At 39.9% G+C, this 27830-nt stretch overlaps 1 protein-coding gene across 5 annotated transcripts in view; it reads right to left on the reverse strand.

Moving 5' to 3' along the window:
• The window catches only part of exoc6b (exocyst complex component 6B), a 78695-nt gene that overhangs the window by 27327 nt on the left and 23538 nt on the right, over window positions 1-27830 (reverse strand). For 2 of the 5 annotated variants that reach the window (XM_026298473.1, XM_026298472.1), the window contains exons 9-20: window positions 24240-24323; window positions 23321-23367; window positions 21503-21623; window positions 21296-21367; window positions 19767-19864; window positions 18382-18487; window positions 18007-18116; window positions 12413-12524; window positions 11584-11718; window positions 11198-11380; window positions 7604-7633; window positions 1435-1576 (exon numbers count right to left, since the gene is read on the reverse strand). In XM_026298473.1, coding sequence (XP_026154258.1) covers window positions 1435-1576; window positions 7604-7633; window positions 11198-11380; window positions 11584-11718; window positions 12413-12524; window positions 18007-18116; window positions 18382-18487; window positions 19767-19864; window positions 21296-21367; window positions 21503-21623; window positions 23321-23367; window positions 24240-24323 — 1240 coding nt within the window. Of the gene's footprint in view, window positions 1-1434; window positions 1577-6716; window positions 6738-7603; window positions 7634-11197; window positions 11381-11583; window positions 11719-12412; window positions 12525-18006; window positions 18117-18381; window positions 18488-19766; window positions 19865-21295; window positions 21368-21502; window positions 21624-23320; window positions 23368-24239; window positions 24324-27830 lie in introns of those variants that run through there. The other 3 variants (XM_026298475.1, XM_026298474.1, XM_026298476.1) reach the window with 2 other exon arrangements.

A 27830-nucleotide genomic window follows, 5' to 3' on the forward strand; every position in this document is an offset into this window, starting at 1 on the left:
CATTTCTGCATTGTTTTCCTTTACAGCCATGTTTTTGTATTAACCTATGTGTTTTCCTTTGTTTTTGTTTTCTTCTTGTTCCTTTCCATCCATTTTCATTAATTTTTTAGATCACACTTCATAAAACCATTACTCTTTGGCTATTTATTCTCGTTCCCTCTTCTGCTCCACTTTCTCTTCCTCTTTGCTTTCATTTTTAATTCCGCCTCTTTTACAGTACACTCATTGCTCCTATCCACCTCCATCCTTTCAGGTGCTGTAGGTTAGTTTAACAATGTAACATTCTCTTATTTTTTCCCCTTAAGCTCATCCCATCCTCCCCATTTCTTCTATTAAATCTATCCATTCACCTAGCTCTTCACCTCCTCTCTGCTTTTTCTTTCATGTCATCTATTTTTCATTTACCCCTATCCTCTCAAATTTAATCCCTCATTCCAACCCCACTGCTCTGTCTTTGGTTTCCCCTTTTGAATTCTTCACATCCCTCAGGTTTTTCACCTCTTCTGCTTCTTTTCCATTTTATCCACCCCTCTACTATATTTTCACTTCTTCCCGTTCCATCCACCTCTCCATCCTTTCCATTTTGTCTTTCATCTGAGCCTTCTGTCTGCCCTGAATAAGTAACTCTGTAACCTCCTAACCCCTCCTAAGCACTGTACGCATGTCACCGCACATCATGTCACAAACACACAGACACGCAGTGTGTGACCCGAGCTGTGACTCCAAGAACCTTGATCATGTAAAAACCGAGCCAACGACGCCTTGCACGCTTTCACTCCTGCCACTCCTTTATCTGCCAGCACTCTGCATCTTTAAGTCTTTAAGAAGGAGAAAAGGAGAACGATGGGGAATAAACGGGGGAAAGAAAAAAGGGACGGACGAGGAGTAACTAACAAAGATGAGAATAAAAAAAATAAGGAAAAGAGAAAAACAAAGACAGAAGCATAAGAAGGTGAATAAGTGGAAAAAATAAACAGAAAAAGATCAATGAAAAATCACAAAGAGGTCAACGAAGACAGGGTTCAGACTGATTTTTAGCAAACAGATAATTAAAAATATGCTCTCCCCCAAACCATGAAACTGGTTGTTTCATAGCACCCCCATGCTTTCAAATGCAAACTATATACATGACACTTTCCAAGCACTTGAACAATGTTTTACTATGAATTTAACTTGCTTTATTTTCAAATAAATTTCCCTATGAATTAGGCAAGATGATGTGATTATAATTTTACTTTTATTTGCTCATCATAATCCTCAGTTAGAGAAATACACATTTGAAACAATAAACACCTTCCATGCAGGTAGTAGACCTGTATGTGTCAATGCAGGGAGGAACAAAGGAACACAGGACAAAAGTTGAGCAAAGGATGGAAGGAAAGGAGGAGAGAAGAAAAAAAAAAAAACTAAATATATAAAAATGACGACACTCACTCTCGCACTCCTTAACGTCAGCGTTGAGCTGGTGTAGAGCTCCCATGGAGATCTGTCTGATCTCCGGGTCGAGCAGGAGCTGCATCAGGGAGGTGGCGATGTGTTTACATGCTGACATGCAGGCTGTCTGGGCCACTTTACCCTGAAGGAGAGAGGAAAAGGTGAGGTCTCCATATTTTTTTCTTTACTATAACCTTTTTTTTTTTTTTTTTTTTAAACATAATCAATCTGTTTTTCTAAACCAAAAAAATGCAAATTAACATTAATGAATGACCAGTTGCCAACACAATGATTTTAATTCAGTAAGAAAACAACAATTTTTAAATTTTGAAGGTTTGGATCTAACTTGAGAAAGTTCCAGGCAGAAATACAAAGCCAGATATACACACTAACTAACATTCATACAGGACCAACAGAGTGGTAATCAAGTGCACTTTATTACAGGGGTTTTTTTTTGTGTATAAACACACACATACATAGAGTGAGCGTTAATAAAATATGCTGCATTCAGGTACAGTCAGAATGATGAAGTAGTGCAATAGGAATAAAAGCAACGGATGAGGAAGTACATGACAACGCATTAATACAGAAACCAAAACATGTTTGTGTGGGGTTGATTGTGCGTCTGTGACTGTATGCACTGTGTGCATGAGATGTGTGCAGTCTCAGTGACTAGCCATGGCCTCAAAGTCTTGACCTCAAAGTCTGCATTCCAACAGAGTGAAGCAAAGAAATGAAAAAAGGGAAGAAGGAAAGATCAAAAACTGAGGAAGCTTGTTAATGTTAAACTAGGAGTGAAAGAGCAAAGGTGCAGCGGGTAAAGAAAAAAAAAAAAAACACAACCAAGGAACACGACTGGCTCGTAATCATGAAATAACTAAATTTCATTTCTATTATTTCCTTTTCCTACATGCTAAAAATGATCTTTACCTTACACCTTTTGTCCTTTCATATGAAATAAGGAGCAAAAGAAGGAAGGAAGGAAGGAAGGACATCCATGTTCGACTGAAGGGCCTGAGTACCCAAATTTTTGAATTTCCACCTTCAGGTGATTAACAACCAGGCCTTCCCCTCTAACCCTGCATATTTAATTACCTTCATTAATCATACAATGAGACTAGACATGCGTGTATACACCCACCACAGGAAAATATACACACAGTCTGACAAACACATATATAATTGTGTAATTATGCTTAATGTTTAGCTTGAAGTGTTGGTGTGAATCTGTTTTAGTCATCTAATTATGCTGTGTATTTATATAGCTATAATCGCACATGAGTCTGTTTTATTTGGGAATGTTTGTAAATGTTGCTGTCATTCACAATGAATATGTTATTAAGATGTTCTCACAAATCTGTCCCCTTGTACGAGTTGCAGGTTACACATGCACATTAAAGTCCAGGGATTCTGTTGGTATTTTGCACTATTTCCAGTGAATTCCACTAAGTTATTAAAAACATTGCTGTTATTAGTTATTAAATCTTTGGCGTTCAAAAACTAGTGTGGAAAAACTTTCACATTCTCAAGTAAAATAATTCAACCACTGACAAATGCAATGTTAATTCCTGCAGCAGTGTATTATTTCATGACGCTTCTATGAAAATTTTGAAGTTCCAACAGCTTTACAGCCAAGTGACATCAGTATTAAAATGGAAAACTTTATTCACAAGTATGAGGTGAACCTGTACATTCTGGTGATCTGTGACATAATTTTGCACCGTACCTGTAGCACATTGACGAGACCGCAGACCTGAACTCTGAAGGCATGGAGAACCAGACCAGAGTTAAGGTTTTTTATTTATTTAGTTAGTGTTGATTCCTACAGATGCAGGGCCTGCCTAGTGAGGCAAGTACCAAAAACCCAGAGCAGTACGTGACTACAGTGAAGTGTCTTCCTTCCAGGTATTATTTCCACATCTCCAAGGCCCATACAACACCCATGAGGTGCTGTTTCCAGGATGATGAGTAAACAATGCCATCCAGTCAGACAAAACAGAAGTTTATTTTCAGCTCTCCAGATGCATCTCCATCGGCTGCTGAAAGTTCACTACTGCGTTTTTGAGGCCAAAGGGCACACCTTAAATTGGTAGAGGTCAAAAGAACAAGTAAAGGTCATTTTGTCTCTGCTGTTTTCATCTATCAGGCACTGCTGTCGATGGTGGAGAAAACTGATCCAGTGACTGAGTTCAGGATTTCCCAGATGTTGGGTAATGAGCAGGCGCATATCACTGCATTGAGTCTGATGTCACTTGTACAAAACCTTGTTTTAGATATAAGGACTATTGGTAATGCACACCCAGATGATGAGGGTTCCTTGATGTCAGCCTTCAGCAGTTCATTCACCCAACTCCTTCATGATCTTCAGTTTTGCATTTTGCATTTTTATTTTACAGGTATGTTTCTGGTATGAACAATTTGGTGTTTCAGAACATAGGCACATCTATGTTCTATTATACCAGGATATGAAATGTGTTTTCGTGATGTCATTGAGCTGAGCTCTCTCCACTTCCTTGAGTATTGGCTCCACTTCCAGGTTAAGGATTATGAAAGCTGTATTTTTTAATGCTGTTAGTAAATAATACATGTTCTGTCCCACATGCATCCGCAGCTCAATGAGGCACAGGAAATCTAGTCCCAGGACGTCCGAAAAGCAAGGCTTTGGATTTGGATTGCACCACCACTTGCATGATATAGGTAAGTTCCTGCAGTATTCCTGGAGCCTGCTGTCATCCCAGTGGCCATCACCCCCCTATCCACTGATAGTTATCGGTAGTTAACTTATGTAGTTATGCTGGTGCCTGAGAGCTACGTGCATGTTATGCTGAATATTTCAAAGCTGCTGACCACAACCTATACAGTGCATTAGCTATTAGGTCACAAATTACACCAATTAGCATGAGGCATATTAATGCAACAAATTGTTTCTGTTAAGTAGTCCACTTGCAAAAACTTTAAGAAATAATTAAAATCTTCCTGTTCCTGGAATACCTCTCACTGATTTATACTGACGTATATCCAGGAAAGTGTTTTAAAAATGCATTAATGCACACAAGTTCAAACTCATGTTTTTCCCGTCTGTTCCCGAGACAGCAGCTTAACTTTGCTGCCAGAGAAATAAACTGGTTTTCCCTCAGAGATCCATAAAATCCATCTTATATAATAAACCTGACAACAGCAGAAAGATCCCATTGTAGTTGGGAGTGGACTACACACCTAGAACTGGCCGGATATCCTCCAACATGATGCTGGCTTTGATGCACAAGCACACACAGGCCCAGGGTCAGTTATTATGGGGTGAGACTGAGCATGAAATGAGCTAATTTTATTTACATGTCTTGAACCTGGGTTGACTGACACACACACAAACACACATGTAGGTCTGTCTGACAAAAATGGTGTTACCTCAGTTCAATAGAGACAACTGGGAACAATTAACCCAAGGCAAAGAAGGTGAGGAAAGAAAGAAAGAAAGGTGGAAGTGGGGGTTAGGGTAATAAAAGAGGAAAGGTGAACAAAGGAAAAGAAATAAAATTTAAGGAAAAATGAAGAAAGGGATGAAGATTTGAAAAGAAAAGGTGAGGGAAATTAAAGAAAAGTGCACACAGCTGAGAGCAGAATAGGAAAGGTGAGAAAAATGGAAGGACAAAAGGAAAGGATGTAGAACCAATTGAAGCTTCTCTATTCTCATCCCTTTCTAAATCTCCACCTTGCCACCCCACCCTCCGTCTCTGACTGCCGTTAACAACAGACGTTCATCAAAAGAGCTCATTAAAAGCTACTCAGCTCTTAACGGCTGAACAAACAGACAGAAAGCAGGCGAAGTGGAGGGAAAAAAGGTGAGGGGAAAGGATGGGGACGAGACTGGCGGGGTCAGGCAGAGAGACAGGCAAGATGAAGGGGGTGGTGAATAATCAAGAAAGAGGAATGAAAGGGGGAAGAGGAAGGAAAAGGAGGAGTAATGAAAAGGAATGCAGACAGATGAGAATGACAGTAAAATATGCTAATATCATACATCTCTTTCTCTCTTCTATCTAAACACATGCAGAGCTGGAAATTGATATTATATTTAAAGCTATATTAGTCGTCCTTTTTGAAAATGATACTGTGAAAGTGATCTCTCATTGTTCTATGAAACAGACTTTAAAATCATTGTTTTGGTTGTTGGTAACAGGCAAAGGAAGTCTGACAATTTTATCAGCAGAGATAATAAGACACTAAACCAAAGCTAACAGAGTTATTCGAGGTTATTCAACTTTCATACACCAGCTGGACAGAAACAACTCCAGACTAATGCTAATGCAGTTGTGTCTTCCAGATGTGCATAACTTTGTAGGGGGATAATATGTCATGGCTATAGGTCTGAGTTTTTTCTTCTTTTTTTTTCCTAGTGAGTGAAATAGTGTGATGCAGCTTTAAAGGTCCCTGAAAACATTTTTTTTTTCTCAATTGGTTTCTTACTATTAGCAATGGAGATCTACAACAGTTATTTCTCAATAAAGATTTTTAGATTTGTGTTTTGTGCTTTCCCATGTCCAAGAAATCTTTGAATTCAGCTAACTTCAACAAAAAAAAAAAAAAAGTATTTGTGTGCTTGTGGTCAAAGAGGGGATGTGGTCTAATATTCAAACAGGGTAGTTTCCCAATAATAAACCTGTGTGTGGTCATACAGTACTCCAGCAGTCGTGTTCAGTTAGCTGTTCTAGTGATCACTCCTGACAATGACAAGTTATTTACAAATACTGGTTATCCGACTTAGGAAGAGCAGCTACTATATATCATCAAATAAACATAGTAAGAGTTCAGTTTAACATGTACTGCAAGAAGTATTTCCACATCTGAGGCTGTTTGAGATCAGGTTAACACTAAACTTAATGCTGAACTTTAAATCAAAAGACTCAAAAAACTGTTGATAAATTTGTTAGAACAACCAGAACTTCAAATGTGAAAGTGTAATTACAACTGATGTGTATCTCCACCAAACTGTGTGCCTCCCAGTTTGGACACACCTCATTTTGAAGTACTCCCATCTAAGTCGAACTTTCCCCCTTATAATGCTAGAAGCAGGCTGAGTTAGAAGCACGGCAGCACGGCAAGTCGGTGCTTCCCAATGCCACAATGCTCTGATTCACAACTCCTGGAAGGGATTCGACACAGTGAATAATTTGCTCTCTGTCCATCCAGAAACCTGTCAGTCAAATGAACAGCCAGTCAGGGCAGCCAAAAGTCAAGAGGTGAAATCACAGCGAAAAATATGATACTGACGTGCAACACCCCGGAGTGCAACGCTCCTTCGACTAAATCTGTGACAGAGAATGTAAGAGTGAGTATTCAGGGGTGAACCTGAAGGGTTACAGATGCTTATTCCTGATTTACAGCTTATTCTGGAAAACGGCTGAAAATGGGAATCTGCTTATGTGTTTGGGACTTAATTTTACATAGTCAACCTCCAAATCACCATAAAGGGAGACGCTTCAGATTTAGTCTTGTGGAACAATCACAGATTTCTGCGCTATGGCAGGTATTTGTTCATGTCACTCAAGAAACACCACAAATATTAGGTCTGAACTTAGGTTTTGGGTGCATTTTAATGAGTGTTTTCTCTTTCAGTGTAACCTAGACACACACACACACAGACACACAAAGAGCCAGAGCAAGTAGCTTCACTTCAACAACTTAAAACCACATTTGATCTGACAGACACCAGGGTTGGAAAGTTCTTTTTGTCTAGTGGAGCAAGTGGTAAACAATTTCATTATAGACTCTCTCATGATGATTAACGTGTCCAACAGGAAGAAAGAGAACACCAGAGATCAATGACTACATCAAATAAAAGTCTTAAATGTCAACTACTTTGCTGTATACGTTTTACAGTAAAGTTTAGACAGCTAAATCACAGTGTTACCTGCCAAAGTTGCTGGCTCATTAGCTTAAATGTAAACAAAATTTGTTAGCACTGGCAGGTGGCTGGTCAGGATTTCCCTCCCTGGTTTGGACAGAGATTTGTGCACAGAAACACAAATTCAGGCAAACGTGCATAACTCCCTTTTCATCCCACATGCTGATTGGTAAAACTAACGTGGGGATTTAGGGTCAAAGTCGAAGGGTTAATAAGGTCATTCAGGGGTTGGTAAGCATCACACCGTTACCACAACAACCAAATACTCACCGGCAAGGTTGCGTGTTCTATGGGTGCTCCCTGAGGTAAGAAACATAAACCTGGAAATTTAGCGCATGGCAAAACATTGAAACTTGTGCGTTATTAATGGGACATGAAAAGTTAAAGGAAACTAAAGGAGTCAGCATGGAAATAAAGCTCCTCAATCAAATCGCTGCAGGGATATTGGCAGCTTTTTCCACTTCAATATTTTTTGCACATGGGCCCTTCAGATGATGCTAATCTGGCTTTATCTGGCACTTTGTTGCAATGTACGTAAGCACCATGGAGAACTGGATGCACAGAGGAGAAGCAGCTGCCAAACCTCCTCAGTGCACGGCAGAAAACTGATCAAGGAGCTTATAAGCCATAAAATTGGAGGACTAGGTTTCCAAAATGTCTTTTCTAATTCTCACATGATTATTTTCACTCCTGAGGCCATTTCATGCCTTCTCTGGTCCATCTTTAAATTTGAGTTCAATTCGATTAGGAGTATTTAGATACGTAGAACTAAACTTTGTATTGGTATTAATAGTTCTTGGACAGCGCAACATTTTCTTCTTTAGTGAGAACTTGGACGATGAACGTGTCAATGTGTCCCTCGCTGAAGTTGTTCAAGAAATTTGAGCCTGCTGAGTATTCTCACTGCATGTCTGCTTCCAACTAGTTGAATTCAGAGTGTACAGAGTGTCCGCAAACACACACAGTGTACAAGATTGTATGTTGCTGTATGTTACGCCATATCAGTGACAGGTTAGTTACATAATCTCTAAGATTTTATTTTTATAGTGATGAAAACACAAAACAAGGACTTATTCCTGGATTCTTGGTCACCCTCCAATATCTCTCTTACACATCAAATCTTCTCTGACCTCAACCCAGCAGAGAGAGCTGGAGCCTCCCCAAGCTCTGCTCTATCCTCTACTACAGTTTTATACAAACACACTCCATTTTCTTCCCCCATAGCTCATTGCTTGTTGGGGTATTATTTTACACATACAGTGTTGATAGGTCATCAAACCAGACCCAAAAGAACCTATAGTATTGTTATTTGTAATAAATTTTACGATTCATTGCACTTATTTTGAATGATTTAATATATACATCCTTGAAATCCCAAGGCTGGTCTTTCCATTTGCACTTAATGTTATGTGTCATCAGTATAACTAACTAAGTGCTTCAGTTAGGGTTCTCTAATTTGTAAAATGTATACTTTAGACGAAACAATGCATCCATTAATGAAGAAAAACTTCTGTAGACAATGAAAAGACTCTTTAGCTGCTGCCCTAAATACTTGGCTCCTTGTAACTAAAAGACAACACAAGGCAAATTATATTCAGTCTATTCAGGTCAGGCAGAGTCCAACTGAATGGTTGTGGGTTTCAGGTATGTTTCAACCTGTCAAAAATCCTACTCTGACAAAACACAAAGTGTATTTTAGACTCAGTGTAACTGTATAAAAAGTCAGTGGAACAACATAGTTGGGACAGAACAAACAAAAATTTGCACTTAGCACATTTGTTTAAAATGTTTAAGGGACAAGAGTAGAAAGGAGAGTGAATGAAGAAAGTTAACTTCAGTTTGACCTAGGCCAAAGACGTCAGTTTTGATATCTAAGTTCTTTCTAAAGCCTTGGAAAACTCAAAAACGCAAATGTCAAGTATTTTTTTGTAAAATTAGATATACATGGCCAAATAAGGAACAATTAAAAAAAATCTTTAGTCACCATTAACGCTTAAAATCTGCATTATTGGCACCGTTTGTGGTGGAACAAAAATGCAGACCGCACAAATAGTACAGCGGTCAAATTCGTGCAAATAAGGTGAAAATCTGCTTTTCTTTTTGTCTGAAACCAACTTAATACAGAATGACTGCACTGTGCGTCATAACTCAGCAGAAAAAATTGTGTTTTGATGTGAGAGACACAGTGTGAAATATGAAGTACAGAAAAAAATGACATGTATTGCTGCTTTCAAGACCGCGACTGCACTGCTCATTAATTGCTGGCATATCATTCTGCTTGTCAGGTTCAAGTAGGTTTTCCACCAATCAGTTCCAGATTTTGGACCAATGAAGACCTGTATAATAGAAATACTGTAGATGTAGCATTAGCAGATGTAGTATTAGCTTAAAAATTATGCACTGCTAGCAGCGACAGTGCCAGTAGCAATGCTAGTAGTAGCACTAGTAAAAGTACCTTGTCCAGTCTTACTTGTATAGACCCCTGTGTAGTCTCCTCCCTTCTACAGTATCTAATTCATTTCTGAGTAACAGAAGGTCACACCACCCAGCTTTTTAGATCTATAGCATCTGATCTACTTAGGAGGCCCCACACTGCGTTAAAGTGTCTGTGACGGGGTCATTTCCCAGGCTTGTGGGGGTGTAGAAAAAGCTTCTTAAAAGTGTTGGAAACACACATACGATAGTGTGTGTGTGTGTGTGTGTGTGTGTGTGTGTGTGTGTGTGTGTGTGTGTGTGTGTGTGTGTGGCCTTATGGCCTTGTGACCTGCTTTGATTACACCTAACCTGTTTGTGTGTGTTTGCTGTTTAAAAAGAACTAATCGTGTTCTTACAAGAACAAGCACAGACTGGGCATATGGAGCTGTGGTTTGGACAATGTACATAAAATCCTTAGGAAAAGAAATGGTCCATAGTTTGTTGTTTAAAGGTTGAAACAGAGACTCTAAAACTCTGGAGCGAAATCAGAAGAGACGTTTCATAACGTGAAAAAAATACAGATTTAGATTAGAAAAAAAATTTAAATTAAAAAATTAAAATTTGAAATAAATTAGGTATTACAAAATTTGTCATTACAAGCAGCTTCCATAATTACTCTGAAGATTATCAACTGAAGGCTGTAGAGTCACTAGCCTGAGACACTGTAATCTGGTGGTGCTGACCTGACCTGAGTTCAGCCTCTATTGAGCTTAATGGGCCCCATGTTAATGATCAAATCCATGATGAGCTGAAACTTTAATGAACTAAAGCAGACTGTCCTGCCCTGCAATGTCTCATCTTAACATGCAGACAGAGTAGTGAGGGAGGTTATATAACACGCATGCACACCAGACCAGAGATTTTTGATTTATGTTCACGTACTCAAAGTATAATCAACAGTTTCTGTAGCAATGTAACTTAAAAAGTATTGCCACATTTTGATTTATATTTAATGTATCAGTCTGTTCAAATAAAGTACTTTCCTATCTTCTCACTGCTATCTTAGAAAGAAACTCATCACCCAGTGCAGCAGTGTAACTCGTGGTGGTGGTTGTTTTTGAACAACTATAATGGCAGGCTACAGCACAGACAATGGATTTAAATGACAACATGGTAGGTACATGAAGTTCATTGTTTTAGTCTAGAACATCCCCAGCCATATCTTTTAAATCTTTTTGATATTTTATCTGTTCATTTGTTTATTTCACCTTCCTTCTGTCTCTTTATTCTAGGGTCTAAAATTAATTTAACTCCCTGTACTTTCTTGTAAATTGTTTTCCCAAATGTGACTCTCCTTTATAAGTGTTTTATAAATAGTGTTTATAGTTATTACCTGTTGCTCTGTTTATGTTTCTGTCTGTGTGCGTGCGCGTGCGTGTGCGTACTCACAGGCAGGTTGGTGAAGACACTGAAGGTACTCTTCAGAAACGCGATCAGGTCAATCAGGTAGTCGCTGGCAGTCCCAACTCCCTGCACCGCGGCCAGCCAATCGTAATCAGCCAGCTGCAGGAATTGGTCGATCTTGGTGTTCAAACTGGTGTAGATCTCTGCCTCTGCTCCGTGGCGAGCATCCTGCAAGAAGACAGAGACCAGAGAAACGTGAGTTTTTCTTTTCTTTTAAAACTGTTTTAAATATATTAGGAGTATAATTTATTGATAGAGCACATACAGGTTCATGTTACCTTAGTACTGTTGACATAATGGGAAACAAACATATCAGAAAAGCAGCAGAGGACAGGACAAATGAAGAAAAATATGAGTGGCTCTAAGTGTACCTTGAAGGTGGATGTCCCATACAATTTGGTAGCATTTACAGTGTCAGGAGGAACGTTGGTGATGTTTGATATGAACTCCTCCAGAAAGTGGCAGCTCTGCTCCAGGTGGGTGGTGTTAATAATCACCTGCACCAACTAGAAACAAAGACAAAAGTAACATGGGCATCTTCAGGAATGGTCCATATAAATATTTCCGTGCAATGAAAGAGCTGCAACAGGAAACCGACTTACGATGGGCTACACTGTTCCAGTGAATAGATTCAAATCAAACACCAAAGCAAAATAAAAGCATTCAGTACAGTTATATGGGATTCTTTGTCAGAAAAAGAACACAAGCTGCAGAGCAAATATGTTTCATTTCCACTTAAATTGGTGGTAATTGTTCCTGTTAGAGCATTTTTGCATCACAAACCTGTGGTCATTTGTCTTCATATTCTAGTCATTATTTTGAAATTCACAGTTTATGACTACCCAATCACCCTTGTTTGATAAAGGATGCAGACAGGCTGCATTTTCCCTAATACTCCATCTTATCATTACATCCTGTTGTAAATTAATGATAAGCATCGAAACAAACTGCATAGAAAGTGGAAAGTAACTGAGCATCACAGTTTACCATTAGGCACAGTTATGACAACAACATGTTAACATGAGGAAACGTCTGTTTTTGTAAAGGAAATTAACTGGAAATAACCACTCTCAGCAGAGCTACACTGAAGTTGTGCAAACATCAGCTCGTTCCCTCTGAGAGGGGTTATTACAAGTTTTTAGAACAAGTTTTTCAAACACTTGACACACACATATATGCACATAAACACACACAGAGTACCTCTGCCAGCCCAACATTCTTCTTCTTAATGGCGTACTGCAGACAGTGGCTGAGGGTTCTGGTCAACAACAGATTTGTCGATTTGCGGATCATATCGTCTACCTCTGTGGAACTGAGGACATACACAGAATGGCAGAGAGTCAGTGACTGTGTGAAGTGATTTCTTTCACTCCTTGTAGACTTGCTGCCTCTAACAGCCAGTACAAACTGTGTGAACCAGACACTGTGCGAATCTCTCCACTGGAACAAAGGTCTAAATGTCAAATCATGACATGGTGGTTTGCTCTTTTGAATTGCCTGTTAGGATGATTCAAAGTCCTCTATAGTCTTAGGTCTTCTGATAAACATGCAGCTTTAAAATAATTGGCCTAAACAACTTCAGTGAAGTGAAATCACAGTATTCTGGAGTGATTCAAAGAAAACCAAATCTTACCGATCCCAGTTTTAGACATGTTTTTTAAATATATTTACCCAACCCATTCTCAACAGTCTTAAAATTGCCATCACGGTCGAGCCAACAAGGCATAAAGACAGCCAGCAGGCTGTTAGGTCTGAAATGATCTCAAATTTCCTATTTAAAACATTTTTTGATGGCAGCTGATCAGACTCACTCACAAAATCTCTGACATACTACTGATTTTGTTATGTTTGAAAAGTGGGTGATGTTTAGCGAAGAAACCCAGACAAATTTCTGCACAATTTTGAGAGTCTAGTAAGGTTTTTCATGGCAGATGGTATCCCTGGCAAAGTGTCACCTCCTGTTTAATAACTGGCTCACTGACACGTCAAACTGCACAAAAAGCCAGCAAGAGGTTGAACACACAGACACAAGAGGGATGAATATTGCCACACACCACCAGGAGAAGGTCAGCACACTAGAAAAAGTACATGAAGAAAGAAGGTGTCAAATATACAAAAAGCATTTTAGATTATAACACGCACGCACACAAAAGGTCAGAGGAGGTCAAACATGCATCATTCAGACAGAAATAACCAGCAGAAACAAAAGCAATCAGCCAGTAAAATATGATGAAGAATCTGCGTTTTGTGTGTCTTCGATTCCAGAGCCGTGTGGGTAACAAACACATTCCAACCAAATCAGTAAATTGTCTCTGCCTGGAATTCAACCTAAGTGCACACGCACGCACGCACACACACACCAAGATGTTTCCAAAAAAGTGAAGGAATCCTAAAAACGTTCCGACAACTCGAAGCAGGGAGGAAAAATTCCTGGAGTGGCAGAAGTGCTGAGTGGGCAAAAAAATGATGTGCGTGTGGAGTGGCAAAAAGTCAATGTATGCTAGTAAACTCTATACACACGCACGCACGCACGCACGCACGCACGCACGCACACACGCACACACGCACACACGCACACACGCACACACACCGCAGAATTCAGATTAAGTTTATATTATTTATGCTGCCATCAGTCACAATGAATGCATGTTGGTCACCACTGTCAAAAGTAAGCCAAATGAATTCAGTGCAGACATGTTTACAGCACAATGAGGAATGGATGAATCCAAACAGAAGTATTTACTAAAAATACACAAAGAAACGACAACAGCAACACGCGTAGCCAAGAAGTCACAGGGATGCACGTACTTTGCCACAAGACAGAGCCTGGACATTGCACATGCAGACACACATACTGTAATGTCCTTATTTGAGTGTGTGTCTGTGCTAAGAAGAGATTCTCACATATAATTGAATCAACTGCGGTCATCAGTTTACCAGCCAAGTAAATCCCACTCTCTCTGCATGTATCTGCATCTGCTGACATTTGGAAAATGGGCAGCTTGAATGTACCTGCTATTTCTGTGTGTACTTGATGTGCAGTGTGTGTCTCCTCATTGTGTGCGTGTGTATTTGTGTACAATGGCAGGCAAGTGGCATTCCAATCATACTTTTCTCTTGCCCTCAAATGGCTCCATATCAAGACTTTCTACATCATTTGCCTCCTGTTGCCTCCAAACTGCAGTTCTAAACTCTAGACCTTACTCAGTATAAGATGTATTGAGAACTATTTCTAAACTGGTAATTCTATTAGGAAGCTTCTATTAGGAAATCAATAACTTAACTTCCTATGAGCAAGATGCTTTTGGAGAGTTCACAGGAAATGTAACGGCATCACGAAATTATAGGCCATTAGCCCAAGTTCGACAAAATGACACCTGTGATTAGAGGACACTTTGGAACCAGGCTACCTTGAACCTGTTTGAAAAACATTTTGATGAATGCAACTTGACTTTAAAGTACTTGATTGTATTCGCTTGAGTGGAAATTATGGCCAAAAAGTTTTCAGTTTCAAACCACAGATACATTCGTTTTCTTTTCAGTCATTAATCAGGCCTGCTCTTTTTCAGCAACACCCTGCGTTATATTCACAACTTTATAGTCACACCCACAGACTTGGGAGTTGTATGTGTTGGTATGTCAAGTCTTTGTGAAGTACTAATGTAAGTTCCTTGTTAATCAGAAAAAGAGTCCTTTCAGTTCTGGAACAAAAGAGATGAAAAGAATCCCAAAGGAGCTGAAGATTAAGATCAGGAAGGGTAGAGACCACTACAGGAAGAAGATGGAAGATCAACTGAAGCAGAACAATGTGAGCGAAGTCTGGAGAGACATGAGAAACATCCCTGGATTCAAACCACCCAGTGCCAGGCAGCCTCAGGGGAAACTGATCTAAATATGTTCTTCAACAGATTTGACTCTGGCCCTAAACCTCAGACAACCCATGTTCAGTGTTCCCCGTCCCTCCTGATGCTTCCAGTTCAGCCCAGTCATCCCTCCACCTCCCCCACCCACTGATCTATCTCAAGTGAGGAGGGGGACTCAAGAGAATCAAGGCAAGTAAGGCAGAGTGAGTACTGGCTCAGACATCGTGTGTGCTACGAGTTCCCAAAACTGTACACCCCAGTGGGTTACAGACCAGGCTCATCCTTACCAATTTTTGTCTTATGCTGAGACTGAGCATGGATCCACTAAAATCTGCCTACCAGCAACACATCGGGGTGCATGGCGCTGTCATCTACCTTCTCCACAGGTCTTCTCTCACCTCGAGAAGGCAGGCAGCACTGTGAGGATTGTGTTCTCTTAACACTGGGTTAACATTGTGTTCAGCCATCAATGCTGAGTGACACAATGGAACAGGCAGAGGATGGACCACAGCCTACGAACTGTCTCACTAACAGACTAAAGTATGTGAAACTAAAGGGGTTTGTGTCAGACATGTATTACAGGGGCTCCCGAAGATCCTGTCTGTGTCTGTCCTCACTCCATTCCTGTTCAACCTCCATACTTCACATACAACTCAGCACACTGTCACCTGCAGACATTTTCTGAAGACTCAGCTGTCTTTGGGTGCTTTGAAACCACTTGTTCCGCCTCAAGGCTACAGATAGATGACTTTCCCACAACTTGAATGCCTTAACCACTGTTCTTACAGAAGAATCACAGAGCTGAACAGTATTTATCACTGAAGCTCCTGCCAAACCAACACTCGGGTCGTTGTCAAATCAAAAAGCAATGTTGTTCCTTCTTGCACCGTGGAAGCCAAAACAACAGACAAATAGCTCGTCCAATCCAAGAGGACTTTAGGACTGGATGTAAATTACTGGGTTTATCACTCACATGAAATTAGAAACAGTAACTTTAAACCCTTCAATGTGTAACCCTCAATCAGACCTTATTTTCTTCTAAGGGGACAAATAAAGAAGCTCATACAACAAAGTGTGCAATGAGTTGAAATTACTGCTCACTTTATTAATTTAGCCTACAAGCATGCTAACATTTGTTAATTAACTCTAAACATAAGTGCATCTGAGGCCAATGGGACTACGATTAGTTTTACCAGTCTGGTCATAAAGCAAAGTACTGGACAAACTAAAATTAACGCACGCACAAAGGGAAAGATCAGAGGTCAAGGGTATCAATGGCCACAATCCAGTCGTCCCATCTGGATCCGGACCTGTAAGTCTCAACGTGTATGCTTTTGAAGTGGGCAGGAAGGCATGTCAGGGTAACCAGATAGCAAGAGTGTGCAAGACTGTAGAAATCAAGCCAGGTCAAATGGTGAAGTCATTACCCTGATTGAGAAGAGCGATTAGTGCTGTCTGGTCAGCAGGAGACCAAAGAGAAGCTTACTTGAAAAACATCTGTCTGGGACAATTTGGTAAATTCAGATAGATGATTTCAGACACACACAAATAAACTAACAGACCAAACCAAAGCTGAATGTGAAGATCTCTTGTTTTATCACGTTAAGTAGCAAAACATGTAACATACACAACTCTGAGAAGGTTTTACAGCCGATACACTTTCTTTATTAAAGAAAAAGAGTAATATAACCTTCTTTGGTGGGTGTTAAATTGTAAAGTATTCTATATATCTATGTATTCTGTTTGTGTATTGTGGGTGTTCTCTGCTAAATTTCCAGTGTGTCATTTTAAACAATGAGACACATGAATAGTAACTGTATGAAAAAGGGGGTTAAACATATTTAATTGGTTACTACCTGGGCAGTAGTTTAGGACTGATCTGTTGCTCAGGCTAGTGTTCCTATTTTGAAATAGGTGGATGGGCCTTTTTTCAACAGCTAACTCAGTGCTTTACATCTCGTCATACCAAAGTAATGTCTATTGAACACAGAGACAAATGCAAAGATTTCTTTTTTTGTTATGAAAATTCCTTTACTTAAATTGGATGACTTTTTTTCCAATCATTCCTCCTCCTGTGCCTCTTTTTTTCTTCCACTGGTTGGTCACGGATCAATGGTACCTTCCTGGCTTCAACCACCCCTTGCCCCCCACGGAGTATCAACACACTCGTACACTATCAATGTAGTTCAGTCAGTCTGTCTGTGTGTGTGCGTGCATGTTTGTGTGTGTCTGGCTAGATCCCAGCCTTGTGGAATCCTCCTAGACAGCGGAAGTTGTTTCCTGATTGCTCGTCTCCTCAGCAGAAAAGTAGATGCATTGTTTTAGTAAATTCTTCCATCGACTGAAAACCAATACATAGACATGCACACACAAAAAGACTCCAAAGGTTAGCATTTAATCTCCACAGAACATGGAACAGAAGCTGGACTTGATTGCTGAACGTGTGTGTGTGAGTGTGTGTGTCTGTGGGTGTGTCCTTGTGTGGGACAAATCTAACGAGACAAAAATCCCTGGTGCAAATGGAAATAAGTAGTGAGCAAGGAAGGTCTGTTGTATCTGAACGTGTGTATGTGTGTGAATGAGAGGGAATGGTGGAAAATGCTGGGGGGGAAAAAAATTGGGGTAAGGAAGCATGACCCTATAGTGCACTCGCTCATTGCAGTAACTATGTTTAATCCCTTGCAACAGAATGTCTGGCTGGGCTTTAGTTTCAACAAGGAAAACCAGCACTAGTGCTGTCGCAGCGTGAGCCAGCTGACTGTGCATGCAGCAGACCGCTACACTGGATGCTTCAATTGTCCACTGTATGCATTGTTATGGTTCTACTAAAGTTGGCAGCGAAAAAAAAAACTCTTGTAAAGGGAGTATTTGGATTTTTAAATTGGGTTAAATGGGGAAAAAATTTAAAATAGGTTTCATATGCAGGTGTACCTGAGGTGTAGGTCTTCAGAGTATTTGAGAGAGGCATAGATGAACTCTTTTATCTGGCAGTAGACTTTTGGCACAAACTCGGAGAAGGGAAGCTTCTTGGGGAAAGGAAGCTAGAAGAAATAGAGCAGAAAACAAGGTTTAAGTGAGATGTTATGTTTGTTAAGTTTTACTTCACCTCCACAGTTTGTGCACAGGCAGCCTTGCACAAGTCTAAACATTAATGTTAGTGAGATTTTAACAGAATAAAAATAAAACAAATGCCTGTAAAAAGTGACACAGGGCTTTAGTTTTTCCCACTATTTTTACTGGCTAGTCTGTATCATAATCCTGGAATTATATGATCACTCTCATCTGTCTGTGTCCGTTGTTCTCTACCTTTTCCAGTTCAGGGTCTTGCAGGGGAAACTGGGAAGTGTACTGTCTATACTCCAGTTCTGTTGAGACTGGGATCGGACTGTAGTTGTCCTGGTCCAACACCTGCCTAAAGAAGAGAAAGAAATATATTAAATATATATTATAAAATATATTATATATGTATATCCACACAATGATCACAATGGGGGTCATTCTAACACTTGAGGACTTCTCACCACCCTCCCTTCTTTCATCACCCCCCACTTCTTGTTGGCGCTCCAGAATTCGAACGTTCCAACGTTCCATGGAGAGGCCGTGAACCGGAGAGCGCGCTCTCTCCAACAATACAACACAACATTCCTGTGGCTTCCTCAGTGTGTGTGTGTGTGTGTGTGTGTGAGATGGAGAGAGTAAGAGAAAAATAGAAAGAAAGAGAGAGAAAAAGAGAGAAAGAGAGAGAGACTGTGCGTTTGTCCATTCCCACTGGTGTCACTGGTCAAAAGCAGTAGTGAAACAATGGTATGTGTGTCCAAACACACACACAGACTTGTAAGGGTGCTACCCATTCTGTAGGGTAGAGAATGTTCCGGACATTTGCTTTAAAACACTTCCTCTCTGGCTGGTCATAAAACTTCAAAACCAGGACGGAGACATTTCCCACAAACCAACACTTCTGTGCGAGTGTGTGTGTGGTGCGCCTTGCTGACCTCCAGAAAGGGGAAGGTCAGAGCAACATGCACTCAGAAACATGTCCTTATCTACCAAAAAACAGAATTTCTATCCTGATGTTGCCTCCTCTGGTTTTTTGTTCACTTCCAAGGTCAACCCTTTTTATTCCAGTTGGATATGGAAAAAGCAATTCATGCAGTTATCAGCTCCCAAATTATAATGCACTTTCTTCTGGGGTGAACCAATTTCCATTGTCTTCAGCATGGCTTTGCTTTTTAACCAAAATAGGAAGACAGGAGCATATAATGTCTCTACATACACCTTTTTACTTATTGGAAGAAAGACAGTGTACTATGGGCCACCAGCCAGTGCCATTTAAAGGTACCCTGATCTAAGAGCATACAGTACGCTGGGGTGACTGTGTGTTTGTTATAGCCACTCAAAAAGTAGAATTGCCTACTTTATGAGCATCGATCAATTAAAGATGTACATTTTTTAGTTTTATGGCTCTTAGTGGCCTAGTGACACTATACATGCAGCTCCTAATCTATTAACATTGTTGTTCATTGGATTGTTTTGTCGTCGTTTAGTTTCGTATGCTTTCTCTTTTTCTACAGAACTTTGGTCAATCCAAAGTTGTGTTAAAGTGCTATATAAGTGCTATATATGTTGACTGATTGACTTTCTGCTCTTCCATGCAAACAGTAAAGATCTGTCATCTCTTACTAGTTCAGTACCTGAATGTGATGTTCCATCTCTTGAGCAGGATTTCCCCATACTGCTCCCTCATCTCCAGCAGCATGTCAAACAGCTGTGACACTGGGAAGCCATAACCCTGCATGAGAGAAAAACCAGAGCAACCTCTCAGTGTCCAGCTGGACTTGAACACGCATTGTGTTTGAGATAATTGTCATGCCGTGCCTCTAGAGCCTGGGAGTCACCTTTTTGTTCAGTAATATGGAAACAAACTTGTGTTTGTAGTTTCATCTATAAAAGTGATCTCCCATACAGTATGCATGCTGCCATTTCCATGTTTCACTATTCAGTCACTGAGGTCCTGGCCAGTTCCATGCCAAACATTCTGGACCCATCTTATCCAAACTAATTTATTTTGGTTTCATTGGACCAAAGAAATGTGCTGCCAATGTTCATCAGGCGTCTTTTCATCTGTTCTTTGGCAAAGTTCAGTCTTGCAGATTTGGGCCATTTTGTGATCAGGAGTTTTCTTCTTGGAGGCTGTCTATCGACAATGACTTCATGTAATGTCCTTCACATTGTCTGATCAACACTAATTTCCACAGTTGATCCTCCTGCCAAATCAGAAGCATGTACCCATCTGTTTTTCAATACAAGATTGCTTAAATCACAAAATGGGGGGACTCATGTTTTGTGGATCACCACTGCACCTCTTATTTGGAGTATGACTGTTCCTCTCCCTCCTAACCACTGCTGCAACTGTGTTTTGACTTAGCCTAATGATGCCAAAAGCAAGAAAGCTGTGGTGTTCAAGTTTATGTCCTGGTTTGTGCAATTAGCCTTAATTAGAAACCACAGGGTTTTTTTCAAAGGAGTATTAAAATAAGTCAGTAGTAAAATTCAAATTTGTCTCAAAAAAGTGGCCAAACACATTAAAGCATGAGAGGTGTTGATTGGACCTGATGTTTTAAAAGTCAGTTTGTACTTCAGGTAGTGACAGTTTTGTCTGATGTGCCTTAGACAACAGAAAAGAGGAGAAGAGGGTGAATTCAGGCATTCGGTGGCACCTCATCACTTCACATGAATTACTTTTGGGCATTGTACCATCCATTCATCACTTTCCATCCTTCATTCTCTCTCACTCATCTCCAAATGTTTCTCCCATCTGGACGTTCACCCACATCCCCTTTATCCGCCTTTATGCCTGCATCCACTCATTCATCACACTCAATCCATCCAGGTTAGTTGATACATACAGTGGAGAGTAAATATATGGAGAGTAAACTGACATCAGATGAACTTCTAAACTTACTAAAAAGGCTGATTTAAGAAATAAAGTCTTTTGTGGAGATTGGCAGTCATTCATTTTTAGAACTACAAAACATGCTTTGACCACACTTCATGGTGACTGTAGTGTCAAATGGTTTACTTGGCATGTTAACAAATGTACAAAAACACCAAAATGGAAAGAAAATGATTTCACTTTTATAGTAAATAATTTAATACAGCATGTTGAGTCAGACAGGGATGGTTACTTATATAAGATTAACAATTAAGAACAGACACATACCTGCAGCGTATCGGCAAAAAGGACAATAAGGTTCTTCAGATCCAGAATCAGATCGGGGTCATCACAGTACGACTGAGGAGAAAGAGGTGTGTATCAGAGCGTGCACTTATTGTGTAGCGCAGCTGCCAGTGGTGAAAAGGTGTTCTCACTGTTGATGGCATATTGTTCAATTGTGCAAACATGTATTAACTGTGTGTTCCCTCTTACAGAATGAGTCCTCAAGGCGGCAACGATTTTGGACAGTGCCAGTTCCCAGAGCTCCTCTACATAAGCTCTGTTGACCAAACCCCGCGTGGTGTGAAGGATGTGGTCCTCCACAACAAAGAACCTGGACAGAGGTAAGAGATGAGATGAAAATGGACGAAAAATTGAAAATCATCAACCTTATTCTTTAAATATGTCTCTACAACCAGGAGATAGTTAGCTTAGCATACAGACTGGAAATATGGGAAACAGCAAGCCTGGCTCCATCTAAGAGTAAAACACATACTAAACTATCCTAACCACAACTCTAACTAGCTGTCGTTTTCTTTGATCAAAGTTTTTTTTCCCCAGCTGAAATGAATCCAGTTAAAATTTTTACTATGAGAAGTCTGGTAGATAGTTTAGATGACAATATGAATGACCACGTCTCACTCCTATTTATTTTGTAAACAATTTAAAGACATCACCAATGTAAAACAAAGTAGAATTATAATATGTGTGGCTTATTTCCACCCTCAGACCTCTCTTCATTGGTAATCCCAAGTAAATTGACAGCTTTCCCAGAAAAGCCACTCTAATTCCTCAATTACTTAAAGTACAAATGACATGACACAAATGGCACATTCATCCAATCAGGCGTAAAAAGTTGTTGGTGTCTGAGCAATGGACCACACTCAATCATACAGTAATTGTACTGGTTTCTTGAAATGATGCCTGTGTGAAATGGATCAAATCGCCTGCAAAGTGACTTTGGTTTATGTCCACTGACAACATGTCTCTCTCAAACCAGTGCCCGCTGATCCTTGCCAGACCACAATGAGCCACACTGTGGTCGACTTTGTGGCCCGACTGTGTATGGGTTAGTTCTCTCTTCGTCATTACTGGAGGCTATAAATAAGTTGGGGCTGAACTGTCGATTGGTCTTTAACTCGCTGTAGTGAGACACTTTAGCTTCATTTGTTCTTTAAGACCAACCACCTTTGCTTATTGTGTGTCATAGAGCAATCCAGTAGCAAGTTCTCTCAACATTCATTTACTGGGAAGAGAGTAAAATGTCTAACGAACACAAAATTAACATTGTAAAGATTGACTTTTTTTTTAAACCGGTTTTAGACCAATCATAATTCTGTACTTAATTTATTCTAATCTTTGACATCCTTTCTTCTAAATTTTCTGATTGTCTCAACTTTTAAATATTTATATCTCACATGTTTTCAGGACCCTTGTGTGTAGGAACTACAGAGTAACTGTTTGGTGCATAAACAGGTGAATGTTTTTTAGAAAGATAAAAAGTGGTGATAAAGAGTGATGAGTGGTTGAATGGATGGATGAATTGCAGAATGAAAGCAAGAACTGAATGGTACAGAAACAGTAATGGACAAGAAGCGGTACTGTAGTCCGCGACTTCAAATGGGAATAACAGATCTGTGTGTGTATGTGTCTGTGTGTGTTAATGTCAGCTGTGCAGTCAGAAGTCACTCCAATGTAATGACATGAAGTGTTGCTAAAATGCTGAATGTTGTTTCTCTGTCTCACTCTGCCAGGTTATACAAAAGGCTTACAATGGGTGGATGAGCAGACGATGTATGAAACAATGGACAACATGCACAGAAATATGGCTGACGGATGTAAATGTAGGCAGAACAATAATTCTTTGTTTGGTAATCTTTTTGTTGTTGTTTGTTTTTACTGTTTATCATCCCCCGTCTTATAGCCACTACTTAAAGCCCACTTTGATTTTCACATTTTCCAGAATAACAAGGTTTAACTTTCAATTCAGTTAAATTAAGTAAATCAGAAACTGACAACTTCTGAACTTACCCAACAATCTGATTGAAGTACCGCCTGTATCCCTCCAGAGTTTCATGCTAGAAATGTAAAAAATTAAAGAAAGGGATAAATAAAGCAACAGCAGAGGGAAACTATATGTATGTATGTATGTGTATATATATATATATATATATATATATATATATATATATATGTAGACAATGACAAAAAAGAAGAATTTTTTTAATTCATCTGATTAATATACAGGTCCATTAAATGCACCCTGTGGAGTTTCCTCATAAATAAATGAAGGTTATGTTTACATTCAATGTTCCAGTGCACTTCCTTCCACAGTTTTTTTTTTTTGTTTGTTTTTTGCATGTACTGCAGTCCTTGTTCCTGCCATTCAGTTCTGCGTATCTTGTTGCATTACCCGCACCTGTAGATCAATCAAATAGCTTGGCACTATAGGCAGGAATGAGTTTTATGTCATCTGTGAGTGTGGATCCAACAAAACAGGAACCCACTCACAGAAGAATAGCTCCACAGCGCTACTAGAGGTTAAAAACTCCACCAAGTACATTTAAGTTTTGACTTAACAGGAAACCAATTCATCATATTCATTTATTATAGAAACCAAATTTGATTCATTTAGAATTGTTCATATATTAAGCATAAAACCTTTAATTTGTCCAGTATTCCTAATTCCTAACAATACCAGTAGTTAACATAGATTAAGGTAGGTGTGTGTGTGTGTGTGTGTGTGTGTGTGGCTGTGTGTGTGTGTGTGGCAGTGTGTGTGTGGCAGTGTGTGTGTGACAGTGTGTGTGTGACAGTGTGTGTGTGACAGTGTGTGTGTGTGAGAGTGTGCTGTAGGGGGTTATGTGCAGTACAGGGAACTGTAAGTGTAGTTAGGAGTGTGCAAATATAAAAGTGCAAACACAAACACAGTGGCGGTGCAGGGTCATACCATGTTAGAGTGTGGCTGCAGTACAAGGCGAGCCTGTTTCCTCCTCTGCTTTCTGTAGTAGTTCTCAAAAACATCACGCAAACCCTAAAACACAAACTGGTGGTAAGGACAGGTGGTACAAATATGATTATTTTGTGTGTGTGTGTTTTGTGTTGCAGTAATAACATGCAAATTTCACTTTGATCACAGACACTAAAACTCAATTTAAAGCTATACTGCTAATAATGCATTTATGCATTTGTTGCTTGTCAGTATTTAAGAATAACCTAAGGGATTTATTTTATTTTAATACCATGTAGCACAACACAACCTTGCTAAACTGAAATCACCTTATTTTCTCCTGTCTACTTTGTTTTCCAGGTATACTGGAGAATCAGTACATCCCTGAATTTTATTCAAAGGTCTGGATTGCATGTAACTAAGTTAAACATTTTATGACCCTGCAGGAGTTTTAGGAACTTAAAGAACTGGCTAACACTCTCTAATAGAAAAAAGGCAAAGCCTAAATTCATTGTACTGTTGCTGGTGAACGTTAAATCCCACATTTTCATGTAACACATGTTCAGCTGTCAGCAATGCCATTTCACGCTCTTTCAGCTAAACTGTAAAGTGTGGTCAAATCTGCAAAGCACCCCTTCATCACTGACAATAGAAAAGTATGCAACCAAAAATAGTTTGAGGCTGTGATTTCAGGGGAGGAGGAATTTAATGAAGCATAAAACCAAAGGTTTCAACCACTGAACACAGGGAAAGTTTCTAATACGTTTATGTGAGTGACAGAGACAGAGGGTGTAAATATGTGTAAGAGAGCCAGACAATGTGTCTTTGATGACTAAAACTGGTTCCTGTTCAGTTTTGGTTGGCGGCACTGGCCAGACATCAAAACCAAACCCCCCCACACACACACAGAAATGCAGAATCAGCTTTCTAACCTTGACCACCTCCTATCTCCTCCTTCCATTACACAGAAGCCTTCTCTCTTATCTCTCTCTGTTGTGTGTGTGTGTGTGTGTCAGTGTGAGTGTGAGAGAGAGAGAGGGGAGACTTGTGGCGTATCTAAGAACCACAAGAAACGGGTCTACAGTTCTTGGTGAGCTCAGAGATAACAGCCCAGCAATGAGTAGATAACATGACCTACTGGCCAAACCACCACCAATACACATATCTATAACACGGGTCACTGAGCCTTGTTAATGTCTTTATGTTCCCAGTAATAGGTGGTATTAAGATAGAACAACAAAAATAATAATGCTAATCTGCCTAAAGCTTTAACGTAAATTTCAGCTAATTCTGTAGCTACACTTTTGGCTGGGTTTCTTTGCAAGCTGTGCATTTCCCAGAGATACAATCAGCTAAAACAATGATTATTCTATAAATGTCCAAGTATAAGATACATTATGTTAAAAATAATTTAGACAGGAATCCAGTACTGAACCTCACTATGCTTTTAATTTTACCCTTGGCTAAACAATATCCATTGAAAACACATCACAAGTCACAAAACAGAACAATAAAGTAGTTGGTAGAAATATGATTCTCACTGGTCAAGATCCAGTGTTTTGCAACTACATTTAGTTTGGTGTAGCGAGGTGACAAAACTGTGCTCTGAAATTCTTTAATTCCCTGTTTAACCCTCAGCTGAACAATGTGAATTCAATAAATGAGCAGCATCAAAGGGCTATGAACTATTCATTGTACAGGGCTCAGTCTCCCTGAGAGAGCATAGAGGTAAAACACAGGGCTGCCTGTGTATGTGTGAAAGACTTCTGCAGCATAGTGATTACTCTGGAAGAGATGGTAAACAAATGTAAATGGTGAACTAATCACTAACACCCTTTTCACGTAATGAACGCTAATCAGTCAAAACAGCGGCCCAAGTTACTTTCCGTTTTTTCTGTACTGTACCATTAACCCCCCTTGGCATTTTCTTCTCAGGTCTATATGTCATTTCGTTCAAGAAACAGTTAGCCGAACTTGCTGTCACTAATGCAAAGCTGCACGTTTATCAAAGCTGAACTAAATGGTGAAATCCATGCAGATTTACAGTGCCCCACAAGAGTATCCACTGACTGCAGCAGTTCTTCTGAGATCTGATTTAATGGTAAAATTTCACAGTTACAGATGCTGCTATGGCGAGGTCATAAGAATGTCAAGGCAGCAAAGCAGTCCAGTGAGTTCCAGCTGTTCTGGTGCAGCTCAGTGCTCCCACAGTCTGAACACTGATGAACCGGCTTGCTGCTGCTTCCCCCTGCTCTGCTCAGCTCACCGTGCTGGGCTTCAGGCCCGTGTTTACATTGATCGGCACTCTGTCCACATTTTTCAATGTGCAGCACGTGTGCAAGTTTAACAAAGGAGCATTGTTTAGGCCGGACTGTGCTCAACTATGGCTGGAAAATCATGGGCTTTAAAAGTGGAAAAGAGAGGGAGAGATGGAGGAAAGGAGAGAATGAGGAATGAGAGAAAAGTAGGAAAAGTGGAAGTTCTTGATTGCAAATGGGATTCTACATCCAGGTTTACTAGAAAAATAAAGAAACTGTTACATTCGTGTGCCTGTTATTTAACAATCAGGCTGTGTGTGTGCCTGTTTGTGATTTTCCAGTCAGTCGGCCCCCCTGCCCACCACAGCAAACAGTACTGGACATTCTAGCTTTTTTCTAATGGTAAATCCACTTCTCTGCCCAATGACCTGTCAGTTATACGGCTGTGACACTGCTTTAATGGATATAACAGTTTCTGTGTATATACAGTATGTGTCTGAGTTCATGTCTATAGTTGTAGGAACAAATCTTAGCTCAGTATCATTGTAGTAAGGACAAAGGGCTATTTGAGGTTTTAGGATACATGTTAGAATTACATTTAGGGTTAGGGTTGGGGTTAGGCCTTTTGTTGTGATGGTTAGGCTTTAGAAAAAAAAGGCTATAGGAGTGCACTATGTCTGAGTCCTCACAAAGAAACAAGTGTGTGTGTGTGTGTGTGTGTGTGCGCGCATGCGAAAGTATACACTATTTTCTCTTGTCCTCCATCTCTTTTACCCTTTTTCCATTTTTTTTATCCTCCCCCATCAGTCATGCATGCAGTTACCCCTCATTCTGATCTCTCTCCCTCTCCGTGTTATCACCCTGTTCATCCTGTTTTTGCCCCTTTAACCTCTGTCTTTTCACTCCTAATGCAATTCACTCTCTTCGCTCTTTCCTGTAAACGCTGCGTCTGTTGAGCATCAGCCTCCATCCTCTCTCATTACTCATCATTGCTACAGTTTCCATCAGCCGAGACCAGCCTAGAGCCTGTATGAGAGAATCAGTAGACCACCAGCTCTTACTTTTTGTACTGAAGCAAAATCTGCTTAATATATAGAAATATATATTTTGCCTCAGTTTAGCTTATCTTCGGTTTTTCAACTCCCACTCCTTTATTTCCCACCAGAAAATTTTCCATCGTCACCCATCTAAACCTTTTTGGACCCCTCTACTCTTACTTCGTCCTTAGCTGTTTCTCCTCATCATTAAATTTCATTCTTTTTCCTGTTCCCTCACTTTGCGCTCCATTATATCACCCTTTTTACCCTTTTTCTAACCTCACTCTCCCTTTTTT

The sequence above is a fragment of the Mastacembelus armatus genome, chromosome 18 (genome assembly GCF_900324485.2).
Source record: "Mastacembelus armatus chromosome 18, fMasArm1.2, whole genome shotgun sequence".
NCBI classification, from domain to species: Eukaryota; Metazoa; Chordata; class Actinopteri; order Synbranchiformes; family Mastacembelidae; genus Mastacembelus; species Mastacembelus armatus.